Source organism: Phalacrocorax carbo, chromosome 9 (genome assembly GCF_963921805.1).
Source record: "Phalacrocorax carbo chromosome 9, bPhaCar2.1, whole genome shotgun sequence".
NCBI classification, from domain to species: Eukaryota; Metazoa; Chordata; class Aves; order Suliformes; family Phalacrocoracidae; genus Phalacrocorax; species Phalacrocorax carbo.
In genome coordinates this window covers 3,596,772-3,612,095 of record NC_087521.1, presented here as the reverse complement: position 1 = coordinate 3,612,095, position 15,324 = coordinate 3,596,772, and the positions used below count along the sequence as shown (strand labels likewise).

Here is a 15,324-nt window from a genome sequence, read left to right as displayed (position 1 = left end):
TCATTAAGCTAGTTGATTTGCTGTACGCAGGCGCCCCTTCTACATCTTTCAAATATTTATCATCTAATGTAAAAGCAGAGACATAACAAAGCTCGAATACATTCATAAATTAGTCTGTCATTCCCGTTAAAAGGTGTTTCTCTAATGTAGCCAGAAATGTATTTCATTAAATACTACATGGCAGACTTCACAGTTTTGTCTAACTGTAATCTCTATGTTCTGTCCAGGACACTTACTGGTGCTGAAATCTGAACAGATTCAGTTTACTTAAGTGATTAAAAGCTACATCCCTCCTCCTGCTGGTGCATGGGTTCTTTCCATAATATTTAAATATATTGAGAGAAACCATAAGCTAAAAAACTGTCCTGCAGATCAGAGTGTTTCCCTCCATTCCCACTCATTAACTTTTACGGTGAAGTCAACAGCCTGGACCCATAAGTAGTCTGCTGAAACCCTGTTCAAACGGAGGAAGAATATCCTGCACGAAAAGCAAGCATGCATGCCCCTCAAGCCATTCTACATAAACACCCCAAGAGTTACCAATGACATTTCAGAAGCTTAAGACTAGACATTATCTCTTCTATTCCTACTCAAAGGAGAGCCAAGTTTATCTATTTTTTATTTAACATGGATGAGCCATACCTTTATATTTTTTAAATATTTTTAAAATATTCTAGAAGACTTGTAACTCTATCGGATTAAAAAACCCCACTATTTTTAGCCTTTTACTAAAGGACAAGCAAACGGGAATTTCTCAGGGTAAGAAATGAGCTAGTAAGAAACTTATTTCGATAACTCTACTCCTATCAAAACTGTAAAAACAAGACAAAGCCACAAGATAGATATTTACCCTCTATGGATACTTTCCATGTCCTACACGACGGCAGAGCTTTGTGGTAAACAAGGAAATGCCGTATTCATTCTTCTCAGTACAGCACAAAAAAATAAGAAAGTGAGAGTGCCTCTGACGAGCATGCACTAGCTTTTTACTGCTTCCACTCAAGTTTGAACAGTTTATTATCTTATGCAGACAGCTGAGGACAGTCATTGTGTTTCAACCCTGCAAAGCTTCCAACTTTTTCTGCAATATCTGCTTTTCTTGCGGAAACACAAAATTCATTAATTGTAATTGCTCATTTAGTTAGATGGACAAAAAACTTGCTGACAGACATATCCCTTTCAGTTAAAAAAATGCAATTCACTCAAAATATTGACACTCTTCTTAAATGAGAACACATGTTAATAATTATGTGAAGTCTGTTAGAGATAATAGACAACAGAAAAGCCATTATCTTTAATGTCCTCCTGCGGCTTTGAAATGATAATCATTGCACTAAAGGGCCAAAAATGATTGATGGACTTTCATTTGGAGCATACACCTGACACAAATTACTTGACATTTATTCTTTTTTTTTTGAAAGATGAAGGCAGAGTGGCATCACAAATATCCAACTATCCTGTTTCTTGAAAAAGTATAGAAAATACTTGAGCTTTTGAGGATAAGTTACTAACAAGTGCTCAGATATATTAGAAAAACTTCAAAATATGTTGAAGTCCAGCAATGGAGCTACAAAATGCACATGGAATAAATCACAGCCAAGGAATGTTCTTTTCTAAATTACCTCTTTTTCAGGCTTACATGGTTATCATAGCTTAAGATATAATGAATCATGGGTTTTATTTCATTCCAAAATATATGTCCTACTGCTGCCTTTCTTCTATTTGGTACTACAAGAACAGATTTTGATTCTGCAAATTTAACAGGAAAGGGAGAACCTTTCCTGTTACACGTGCCTATCAACTTAAAAAATGTGCTTTGTTATGTACCAGAACTTACAGACAAGAAATGTTAACGGTTTAGGATGAATGAAAGAAAATTGTTTGCATGTAAAACTTCAGTCCTTCATCTGATATGAACACACCTACAGAAGACTTTCAGGATCTGGGGAAGATGGTAGATCCTTCAAATTATATTAAAATCTATTGAAAGCTGAGCTCTTTCAAAAACATCCAAAGGTGGGTTTGTTTGTTTTTCAGAAAAATACGTTAGAGTTTTAATATGTTAATTTCTTTCAGTTTTCATTGTGTTCAGAAGCGGCTACGGGCCTTAATGGTACTGCTCTGAATCTACTTACAGTTGAACATTTTTGGTACATAAAACTTTAGAGTTGAAGTGCATTTACAACTTCACAAATATAACTTACAATATGTTTGGGTTTTTTTAATAAACCAAACATTCCAAGACAAATGCTTTAATGCGAGTGTTAGTAGATAACAAAATAAAATGATTCTGGAAATCATGTGTCCGGAATACTACAACTGAAATCTAAGCATAACAAAATAAGAAGTTATTATGAAAACATTCTACATTAAGAACTGCACTTTTCCAAGTATGTCAGCGATACTTTATTAAAAATAGGAGTCATATTCAAAAGGCATTTAAAGCCTAAATGTCCAACAGAATCAATACCTAAATTGAAGTTATGTCTTAAAATAGGCTGGTGGATCTAGCCCTTTTACCTCTTGATTTCCAAGAAGCTGTAACTTCTAAGTAATTTTGAAACTGGGACCAACTACATGCGTTTGAAAAAGCTTAACTAAAGACCACAACACCTTACCGGGCGTAAACACTTACAGATCCAATGGATACTGCCAAGCTGCATCACACAAGTAACTTACGTATTTAGATTAAGCTAATTGAATTAGCCAAACCCAGAGAGAAATTTATTTGAATCACATCCAGGTGCTAATGAACTTCTTTATTTTTGTCCAGTAACTTAAATTTTGCCTGCTGCAAATTCAACCATTTCAGAAGTATCATAGGAAATAAATCCCACTCTTTCTACACATTATTTATCCATCTAGAGTCTCTGGGAAAATCAGGATGCGCGCAATAGTCTCTTTTCCACGTCACAGATATCACATCCAAAAAATCACTGCATTGTATTGCCTTGTATAGGATTACAATGCCTTTAGTCTTACACTTCAAAAGCATTCTTAGACGAATTACGTTTATTAATTCTTAATTAATAATTAATTAATAATTAATTAATTAATAATTAATTCACTCAAGACATAATACCTAAAAAATTATAATATTCATTTTGATCATTATCTACACAATACTGTAGAACTCTTTTTTTTTTTTTTTTTGCAAGATCGCATATATGCAGAGCAGATAAATGCACAAAAATAAGAGTTTCCTGAAATACTTCAGAGGATGTAGAGTTGGAGATTCACCTAAAGCTGCTACATTTTCTAAAGGAGTGCATTATCGAAGAAGCATGAGCAGCCACACACTTTGCAGAGCTTCTAAGACCAGATAAGCATTACCATAACAAACTTCAAGAATATATGTGTACCAAAAATGTACACCTGACCTTCATTTAAACTCTATTATTTTTACATTGTATGCGAATCAAATGAATGTACTATCTTTTCCCAAAATAAGTTAATATATGCCTAAAAATAAATAAAATCGCCCTCTATGCAGTCCTTTAAGAAGTTATATTACCATTGCTGCTGGAGGGTTCTTAACTTCCCTTTTTAACTTCCCTTCCTTTTTTCGTCACACACTTGCTAGAATACCTTATTCTTTAATAACTGCATTTCAAATTCTATATAATTTCATCCTATGTCAGGATGACAGCCTCTAGAATCTAGTGTAACTCGACTAATAAGCCATTTTCTGGCAGGTGTGAAAGCAACAAATTTGGAAATCATGAAAGTGCATCCACTCTGGAAAAAAGGAGAGCCAACTGTTTCCATCCATAGGACAAGCGACAGAAAATGGACTTTATGCCCTTTCACTGAGTAACAGAATCATGATGTTGGAAAGGCACTCCAAATGTCATCCAAAGCATTTCTGCATTTCAAGACAGTATCAAGTATATGTGTATCATTCTAAATAAATTTTCTTTAAGATCCCTCAACACAGAAACCCAATTTCCCTGCCCAAGAAATTGTTCTGCATTCCTTTAGTATCCTTACCCTTATAAAGCTTTTCATAATTTTTCTTTGTAGCAGCTGCAGGCACTTGATGAAACTTACTATGTGTCCCAAACAACCTTCTCTTTTCTCAATGAAACAATCATAATAGTTCTTTTCTCAGAGACCACTCTTACACTTTTCATCATTCTCACTCTTCTTGGCTCCTTACAATTAGCAAACATTTTTAACGAAGGGCTGGAGCGCCCCAGTCTAGATGAGTTCTTAACTGAGACATGGCTGAGTAGATTGTCATGCAAGCAACATTTCTATTGATCTATCAGAGTTTTGTTTTCCCTTTTTAGTAGTACCATGATTTGACAATTCATGTTCCTCTTGTGAGCCATTACAATCCCAAGATCCTTTCTGCTAAACTGTTACCTAGTCAGTTAGCCAGTTGTACCCCGTTTTGGTTTTAGATAGCTGAATATCCTCGACTGCATTAACCTTGTGGTTAACTGTATTAGCTTATCCTTACCTTTCAGACCATATCTCTCATACGTGAAAGCTCTCTGAAGAGTCTACTCTAGTACATTTGAAGCCTCTCGCAATTAGGTGGTGGCTGCAGAGCTAATATTCTGTTATCCAGGTCATAAGTGAAAATACTGAGGTAACCAGACCCAGCATAGATGGCCACAGAATCCTCAGTGTGTTCTCCTATTTTGACACTGAGTAGAAATATATTCTATATTATAAATATTTATTTTATAAATTACATATGATATTGTAAGTACATTATCTATATAAACATACATATGAATATAAATATATACTCTAAAGTTTCCCTTGTGAACATAAATAGCCAAATGGAACGGAGATGGCATGGATGGAATGCCGAGGGAAAAGAAACTGCCCATTCCATTTCCACAGGACAAGATTTAGATATTTCTGGCTGAAAATGGTGGATGTCTATCAACTGTAAGCAACAAAAGCACAACATACGGTGAATATTTTAATCTGTGTTCCATAAGGTGTCTACTGTGTGGACAAATGGGTAAGAATAGAACAAAGTGAGATTCTACATTGCTACAGGCTTAATGTGACGCTTTCCAAAGAAACATTCATTTCACAGACTTACGGATTAATCTGACTGGTTTCGCAAAAAAAATAATTCTGAAAATAAATTGAATATTATTATTGTATTTGGAACTGCAAGAGAAATGTAAGTAGATGGTAAAGAAGTCATAATCCAACAGGACACTAATTGTTCAAGTCTCCTTAGTTTTATAAAGAAGATCCATGTAAATAAGAAACAACTCTAATTTGAAAGATAGAATCTTACTTCCAGTTGCATAAGGAACTTGATTGAGAGGCACTGATGTAATACTCATTCAAGGAGAAAAGTATTAAGTAATCATGTTTTAGTAGGCAATCCTGCCCCACCTATTGGTCTGTCATTTCTCTAAATACCAAAAGCAGGCCAAAGTTAGGTTGTATATGATGGTATGAAACAGGACAAAGTTTGCACAGAGGAGAAGAGATTTAATGCAGTGAGTAGGTCTGCACTAATGTGTTATTAAATAAAATAGCTTAACTATTCCAAACACAAACTACTACCCCAGATTCTATCGCCATACCTATATTCTGCTCTGGAAGGCGTTTTTATAGAACATGTGAAAGGAATTTACAAAGAAATACAGAACAATACAGCATCAGCTAAAAATTATAATAGATGATGAACCTCATAAGATTCACGTCTTTCTTAACACATGTAGAAAACATCTTTAACTGGACTGTACCATTCCATACACTGTGAAACCTGTAGAATTCATAAGACCAGACAATCACAAATTTCTGCACTGAAGCAAAGCAAGAGATTGTTGTTAAGACCCTAGCAGATAGATGTAATTGTTAGAGAAAAGGCAAGAAAAGTTGAGCGCTGAGAAAAAGCACGAGAAAGCACAAATGAAGCCGGCAGAACTGGTAGTTTTACATTAATCTACATGAGCTTTCTGTTACTGTCTACTCATGAACCCTCCTGTAGCTAAATGAAATGCCTCTCTGCTACTGTATCGCCTGCAGCCCACCAAGAGTGACCTGTTGGAGCCAGCGTGCGGGCGTCTGGCCTTTTAGAGAGACAAACACAGGACCATCTAAGAGGACCAACTGCCTGTAAAAATATTCAGCTGCTACTATGAGTCATTTAACAGAGAAAGGTGGAAAGACAGAATATAGAATAAGAAAACACTTCTATACTCAATTAAATTCAAATTTCATTTAAATTCTAAAAGCTGATTTATTTTTATTTTTTAAATAGACGAAATGACAGAAATTCTCATGCTGCTGACCATGAGTTTTGGAAATGTTCACAGAAAGCCCTACAATTCCCATGGTTTGTAACACCATGATCATAATCCCATGAGTTTTACAAAACTAAAGACATAGTAATAGGTATAACTCTTAATTTATCTCTTATTTTTGTATTTTCACACAGTACTTTAAAGGAACTTTTTTCATTACATTAATTTCAGTAAATATATGCCTAGTCTTAAAATAATAAGTTTACATGAAATAACAAAACAGAATAATTCAAACAGTGGCATAACGAAAGAAGATATCTTTGTAAGAAAATACATTGGTTTCTCACAAGAAATAGTACTTGTTATTATATCATTATTTCCTATATTGTATAGAGTAACTATTATCCGGTTCGACTTTGGATAAGGTTAAGAGAGATCATTACAAAATTGTGCTGCTGTAGCAAATAAGTTAGTTTACAAAGCAGCAAAGAAGGAGAATAACGCAATTTCATCTTTCAGAATACAGGCCTAATTTTCTACCTGGTTTGCTGTCATGTATCAGGAGAGACAGGTACATTCACTTAATTGCTGAGATTTTGAAATACAAAGGTAACAATTTGTGCATATTAGTCCTCCATTAAAGTTACATTCTTCTTCAAAGTTCTTTAGAAACCTGTATTTCCCAATAAATAATTTTTTTCTGAAAGAAGTAAATAAATGAAATGTAAAAATAATTTTAGAAAGAGGCCATCAGAAATGCGAACTAATGGGATTTACAGATACAGCTGAGTATTACATCCCATAGGCACTTGAAATATTTGTCAAGGAATACACATCAAAATATTTTTCACAGAGATGTTCATGTCCAACTTCAATCTAACATTCGGATGGTAATAATGAATAATTTCTTTAGGGTATATTTACAAATGCTAGCACGGCCCCACCCGGGCCCCATTTTTCATTTTTCACTTTTTGCATCACGAGTTTGAATTCTACAAATTCTATAGCCTTATTTACTTACTTCCTATTAACTATTGTGCTAAGACACATTATGGGAAGTTTATGATCAAAGATGTTTTGAAAGATCTGATTGCACTAGTATGTACCTACGTATGTGTATTTCACGTTGTATGTATTATAAAATTGAAAAAGGTAGATAGCATAGCTTATATACAAAGTGCCCTCTTGTGGTTCCAAGCAGGTAAACTCAAAAAAGATTTACGATAGGATATATATTTAAATGGGTTTCTAATATATAACTACATTGTTTTAGGAAAAAAGTCTCAATTATTATTCAGCCTAGAATTTCTCCTGCAGCAAGTAGTACCAATGCCATTTCTCTGTCCCATCTGCACATAGTGATGGACAAGAACAAGCTCTCCCTGTAACGGATCACATCTGAGGCAGACAACATCTGCACTACAGGAATGACTACATAGCTAATGCGTACATTTTCGGCTATTAAAGACAGGATTGTCTTGTCCTGGCCTGACACAGCTCTTTAGCTATACCAGACAAAAGTTTTTTGGCGTTCCTTATGCAAAACATCTAACAGTCCTATCTTACTTTATCCTTTATTTTTCCAATAAAATTAATCTCAGTGGAAAAGAGGTTTGCTACAGTAACTTAATGTCAGCCTTAAATTATAAATCAGTTCAAGGGCAGACATGACCTGAAATATTGGCACTTTTAGAGATGCATTAGAACTTTCATTCAGTTCTCGTACACAATATTTTTTCTGCCTCGATGGGATGTGGAACTTACATTTACAAAGGCAAGAAATCTTCCAAGGTAAATAATAACCCCTCATTCTCAAGCAGGAGTTGAATCAGCAATCCACCTATTTTGCTTTGAAATGAGATTCACAAACCCATATATTATCAGTTTGTTCAACAATAAAAAGAGGGGACTTTTCTTAAAATATAAAATTAAACAGTGACACACACACAAAAAAGGCAAATAAAAATAAACAATAAATACCTTTTTGGCCTTGGTTTTTTTTTCGTAAGTCTCTGATAATGGTTTTCTTTTTTCCTGAGTGGTGTCTTTGGAGAATAAATATTCAAACTCAGTAGTATCAAGTATATCAGGTTCTTCTAGTGATTCCCATAATGTTGGCATAGCAGTTTTCCTATAAAGGGAAAGGTAATAATAAATTTTTCAATAAACATTTAAGAAAAACCATAATGGACCTAACCATAAAGGATGAAAATCAATAATAGATTTAGAACTCAAAGCAACATGCGCTACTGTTATACAGACAGCATTCCTTCCATCTTTACTCCTGTATGGAGTCAAACCATCTTGCAGAAGGCCGTAGCAGGACTATCAAAATGCATTATTTGGATTGTACAGTTTTTTGTACAACCACCAAATACTACAGCTGCCGCCTGTGCAAACACATCAAGAGATTTCTGCCACTTCAACAGCTTTTTTGAGAAATTCACGGTCATCTGTTTAGATCTATGGAACTAAATATCAACAAATAGTGAACAAACTTCATTCAAGCATATTTTGAGAGCATTTTGGCTCATTCGTATAGGACTTGATTCACCTCATGTTAGCTGCAGATGTGCTATGCTCATATCTATCCTTACTGCATATCTGGGAAACTCAAGTATTTATGTGGCCTATATTCTGGGAGACTAACCAGTATTCTGCTCCATTCAACCAACTGTAAATTTTAAATGTGGATTATCTTCCCTTCTTTTTTTTTTTTTTTTTTTTGCCTTCCAAGACCAGATTTCGTTTTGGAACTTGTTTATGCAATCTTCTAGTTTTATATGGATTTGCGGAAAATACGTAGTGCTGCAAACACTGCACTTCAATTCTGAATGCGCTTTCTTTCAAAATTTCACTGCTTCAGGAAAATATGTGGGACAAAACTTCTCAGTGCTCTTCTTGTCTCTCAGTAGAAGGTGGGCCTACTTCTTCCAGCAGATGTCACTAAAAGGCAGTGAAATTATTTGCAATTAGGGAAAAAAAGGGACGAACACCCCTATAAAATATGAATGGCTGATGTCATTAAATATGCTTTTATTAGATGTAACGTGCAATAAAATGCAATAACTACCAATTTAAGGGGAACCAAATATTTTTTTTTCAAATCTAGGATTTTCTCTACTTAATTCTCAACTGAACATTCACTATCGTGAATGTTTAAGGAACCCTAACTTGTCCATTAGCATCTGCTGATGCAGCACATTCTGTGCCACAGGACGTGCTTACAGCTCCACAGTTTCACTCTCTCTGATGTTAGCTGTAGTGTCAGTCACCTTGAAGAATGAAGGAAGGAGTCTTTCTGGCTCTATAAGAATAACTTTGGAGTCCTGGATGGCTGCTGATCTGAGCAGACCCTTGAAGAAGTTCTAGTTCTAGTGCAGACCATGAAAATGCTGGTGACCCGCAGTTCACCAGAAATCTAGGACTTCGACCTTATCTTGCATTCAGCAAAACCTTGATGGACCAGTAATATTTCAGAACAAACATTTTGATTTCAGTGAATCAATAGAAAGAATTACATTAAGGTTTATTTACTGACCGACTACTTATTCACTACAAAACAATTTTTCACTAGCGATTTTAGGAAAGTAAAACCCAAATGCTCAAATCCCCTGCTACAAAATATTTCAGTGCCTTTAATTCTGAATCACTGAAAGAATACAACTAACGTTTCATTAACGGTTTGTTCCTGTCGAACATTTTACATAAAATACTGACACCTTACAATGCTTTATTACACCAGAATAATGGTTCTTTCTCATCCAAATAAATTCAGACAAAAAGCTGCAAACTAAAATAAAATTTACATTTAAATACACTTGAATGCAGATATTTACTTTAACAGTGTTTAAATATAATCCTAAAAATAACTAAGAATATTAAGAATAATAGTAAATAATTTGTAATACTTAAATAATTTATACTGACTTATTATTGTAATAATAGGTAGTTTGTAATAATCTGTAATATAACAATTCAGAATAGATCATAATATATAATGTAGCCACAATACAGAATACAGTATGTAATAGAGTGTGTATATATATAATATAGCGCTGTTCTATGTTATGATGATGTCATATATCAATATATAACGTAATATATTAAACCGTTTAAAATAAACTTAGCATCTTTATAACCGCACTTATGCTAAAACAATTTTGAACACCAATAATAATGATTTGAATTTTAAGACCTGAAAAATCACGTCATTTCATTACTTGCATAACGCCGGACCTCAATTTTATTTCATGATTCTGGCAACTCCTTGTTAAACTAGAAACAGTCTGTGTTGCCTACGCATCACCAAAAAATACTTTTTGAGCCAACCATCTTAATGGAGCTCTATGCTACATTAATAAACACTTGAAGAAAAGTTGGAATCGGCCAAAATCCAAAAGACCCACTGAGCAGCACTGACACCGCAGATCACTGTGGCACTAAGGCACGCAGGCTGGCCCAGAAAGCGTAAATGGGAGCACTTCTTTTCTCCTGCCAGCTGGATCAATGGATAGCATAAGCAGAAGTTCAGGGATCATTTCAAAACGACTGTTCAAAAATTGTTTACTTATGCCTGTTCACCAAATGATCCCTTGCAAACAGATCAATAAAACAATGTTTCATAGTATCTTTAGATTTGCTACAACAGTACATACTATTAGACTACTTTCATAGAACGGTTTGGGTCAGAAGGCACTTTTAAAGATCATTTATTCCCACCCCCGCCATGGGCAGGGACATCTTTCACTAGATCAGGTTGCCCAGAGCCCCGTCCAACCTGACCCTGGACACTTCCGATGACGAGGCATCCACAGCTTCTCTGGGCAACCTGTTCCAGTGTCTCACCAACCTTGTAAAAAAATTCTTCCTTAAATGCAATCTAAATCAAACTCTCTTCAGTTTAAAACCACTGTCCCTTGTCCTATCACTACAGGCCCTGTTAAAAAGCCTTTGTCCATCTTTCTTATAAGCCCCTTTTACATATTGAAAGGCCGGAGTTAGGTTCCCCCCAAGCCTTCTCTTCTCCAGGCTGAACAACCTCAACTCTCTCAGCCTGTCTTCATAAGAGAGGTGTTCCAGCCCTCTGATCATTTTCATGGCCCTCCTCTGGAACCTCTCTAACAGGTCCATGCCTTTCTTGGACTGAGGACCCCAGAGCTGGATGCAGGACTCTGGGAGGGTGGGTCACACTAGAGCAGAGCAGAGGGGGAGAAATCACCTGCCTTGAATTGCTGGATTCAAGCTCACATTGCCAGCGCATGTCCAATTTTTCATCCACTAGTATCCTCAAGTTGTTCTCCACGGGGCTGCTCTCAATCCATTCATCCCCTAGTCTGTTTGGGTAGTGGGGACTGTTCCAGCTTGGGTGCAGGACCCTGTTGAGCTTCATGAGGTTTGCACTGGTCCGCTCCTTATGCCTGTCAAGCTTCCTCTGGATGGCATCCCTTCCCTCAAGTGTATCTAGCATTTTATCCCAGCATTAAATCACAATAAGATTGGTAATTTTTTAAATTTTTTTGATTTTTTTTTTAAAACTTCTGAGGTCTCTGTCAGTACTGAGACTCCTCCATAATGGAGGCTTCATGTTACAGGGTCCTGAGCTGCATATATTTATACATATGCTTTACTTTTCCTGCTCTGATAGGATTATACACAGACGTTGGGTTCCAGTTTAACTGTTTCTAGGACTGGAGTCATAGGGGATGACATAACATAGTGCTGTGAAGATGGTACCACCTCAAGTGACTGGAAAGCAAGAATGAAACTAAGTTCTCACCTGAGTAACTTCAACATTTCAATCTAACTCTAATTAAGATTAAAAATTTTAAAAATCTTTCTAATCTCTTTGCGACCTTTTTTCTCTTTAGTGCTAAGTCTAGGAACAACCCCGTCACTAGAGCTGTCCATGGAGTACTTGGCTTTTTGGGAAAAAAAAAAAAAAAAGACAAAACTTCTTTTTATAATAATGCACATAATTTTCATTTATAATGCATATATTTTTAATTTATACATAATTTAAAATAATTTCTTATCTATTTTTAGACTTCTAGAACTAATTCAATTTTTTCTTAAAACATGTAAATTCCATGCCTCTACACTGATTTTGTTATACAGTCCTAGACTGTTAACTTTTTGCTGTTAAGCCTTAAATAGTATACATACCCTTGTATCTTGGCCTATAAATAGCAACTCTAAGTCCAAAGAAATATATTTTACCTGCTGCCTTGTAATTGTATCCGCGTCCAATACAAAGGCTTCATGGGACGGCTAGGTTCAATGGCAGGTTTTCGAGGACCTTGGTTTGAAGATAAAGTGCTATTAAAAAAGAACCCAGGCCCAGGAGGTGGAGGGGGAGGAGGTAACCCAGATCCAGGCAGTGGTGGAGGAACAGGAGGTCCCAACCCTGGAAGCGGTGGTGGTGGCGGTGGCGCTTGAAAATTCCTACAGCCTTCAGAAAGTGGAGGTGGCAGTGGTGGACCAGATCCAAACTGAGACGTCAGTGAAGTCAGCCCCGTTGGCAAAGGCGGTGGTGGAGGAACTAAACCTGGCAGTGAAGAATCAGGAAGGGGGGGAGGAGGAGGAGGGGGAAGTGGTGGTGGTGGTGGTGGAGGGGGAGGCAGCATTTGTTTTTGTTGACAAGGTAGGACACTGTCTGAGGACTGTACATTGTAATTGTCCTTACTTTCACTTTGGGCAGAAATACTATGTGACAAAGAAGAAATATTAAGCTTTTTGGGAACTATTTGGTTATTTTTCACAGCTCTGTTTTCTTCTTCACTAGGCTTTATGAAAGTTTCTCTGTCAGTCTGTATACATACATTTCGGTATGTCTTTGGTGGGTTATCATCTTCAGTAGAAACACCAATATCCTTTGCTTTTTCATTTCTTCTGTTTAATTTATTATCGAGTTCATTCTTCAGATGTGCAATGGTTTCCTCAAGCTGAGCAGTTGATACAGCATGTTCTCCACGAATATGGAATACCCTGAGTTCAAACTGAGACTGCAGAAGGACAACAACAACAAAAAACACCCTTAGTGCAGATATTCTTCAGAGCATTTATTTTGCAGTAATTAAAAATCTCCACATTTAGACGAGGTTCTTACTTTACGCTAACCGTAATGACAGAAATACTTCACTTTCCCAGTTCTAAATAGCTTTATTGCAAGCTATTACATAATTAGACAATCACTAATCTTTCAAGAAATGTAAGCGGTGTGTTCTTCAACGTAACATTTTGAGTAAATATCCGGAACATCGATTTAGCAAATTCTAACTTGTACCTTGTCTTCAAGCAGACCTACTGGTCTTTAATTGTTAAATGCAATAAGTAATAGCTCATTATGGAAAAAGGTACCTTTTTACAACGGCATTGTACTTAATAACATGATTTTATTGACCACCTCATTTCATAAATATGCCATATATATAGTTAACGTGTTAGGAAGTAAAAATTAGATTAAACGCAACAGAAGTTGAAATTCCTTCCTGATAAAACTTTAAATAAATAAACCACTTTCTATTAAAAGTGTTCTCATCAATTAAATTCACAGAAGTACACATAAATTCTCCTTCAAATTTATCTTTACTGTTAGATTAAAACTTCATTTCTACCAGATATATTTTAATCTACAATTCAGGAAAATAAACTTTAGAACCAAAAGGATTTCACTGAGGTAGAAGGAAATAACAACCTTTCAAGAATATTTGTAAGGCAGGAGGAAAAATCCCACTTTTCTTACCATATATCAGAAAAATATAAAACATTTGACACAAACATCTCCTTTAAATAATCCAGTCCAATACTGCAATTCCAGATGGTTAGGTCCCTACAAGATATTTTCTGTTATGCTATGATAATATCAGGCAACCGACTGGCGATCTCTTGTTTCTTTGCAAGGCAATGACTCCTGAAAGCATTTTCCACCGTTCACTCAGGATCCGCGTACAAAGGGAAGCCAGCATTTCAACAGAAGCAGCTAACGAGCTGTGATTTTCCCAAATTCCTGCAGGCGCAGCAATTTACACTTTAAAAATTCCCACACAGTGCTGGTCAGAAGTGGCAACACAGCACTTATCGTTCCAACTGGACTGCTAGGTCAGAGGTAATAGTTAATTAATATGCATCTAAGTCATGCATGTGTAGCTCAGTAAGGCAAATACTGTAGTGTAATATATTGTAATTCTATATCATACAAAGAAGCTTGAATAGACATGCAAATGATGTTCCTTATTACCGCAGTATGACCAGCTCGCATTCTAATAAATTTGTTAACACAGAGTCCAAAGTAAACAACATGAAAATATTGGATACAAAACGTTCCTTTTCTTAACTGGCAAGTGTAAAGGTGGGAAATGAAGTTTAAAATCTTGCAGAGACAATCAAACAGATATTTGCATTGGAAACAACCCAATTTCTATTAGTTTTGTAAAAAAACTAGGAGAAATATGTACAATAAATAGAACATTTTCGCTTGACTTCTTTTCTTTTCCTACTGTCACTCTATCGGAGTTTGTTGTCGCTCAGCTTCATTATTAGTTCAGTTCAACTGTCAGAAGATTTTCTGCCGTTTGAACTGCTCCAGAGCAATCACCTTTCTTTTTAAACTTGGCATACCGATCCATAAATGAGGTAATGAAGGAAGCTTGCCTTAGGGAATTTAACTGTTTTGTTTATCATAGTATTTTGCCCCTATTGGACATCAAAAACTCCCCAATAGAACAATTTGCTTTGAACGTTAAAAGATTTTCCCAGCAGTAAATCTGAAGTCACCTTAAAAACATACTGTAAAACAAGTACAGTATTTAACAAAGCTGCTTATTACATTTAACTGGGCAAGAAAGCTACTCTGTTCATGTTATAAACCTTTTCAACTACAGATCTTCAGTCTTCAATTTACAATAGAAAATTGGTGGCTTAAATTCCAAATTATATTTGAGGTGACAGTTTTATGCTTTGTCTTGCCTTTTAGTCTCACATATTTTTTTGGTTAATAAAAATAATAAAATTAGTAACCTAAACAAGAATTAAAGCTAAAATTACCAAGCACAAAAAAGAAAAGCAGGCTTAACAAAAATGACACACTTGGAATCTG

At 35.6% G+C, this 15,324-nt stretch overlaps 1 protein-coding gene across 1 annotated transcript in view; it reads right to left on the bottom strand.

Moving 5' to 3' along the window:
- Positions 1-15,324, bottom strand: part of FMN1 (formin 1) — a 180,708-nt gene that overhangs the window by 78,284 nt on the left and 87,100 nt on the right. Inside the window, exons 5-6 of the mRNA XM_064460024.1 lie at positions 12,447-13,231; positions 8,208-8,358 (exon numbers count right to left, since the gene is read on the bottom strand). Coding sequence (XP_064316094.1) covers positions 8,208-8,358; positions 12,447-13,231 — 936 coding nt within the window. The remainder of the gene's footprint in view (positions 1-8,207; positions 8,359-12,446; positions 13,232-15,324) is intronic.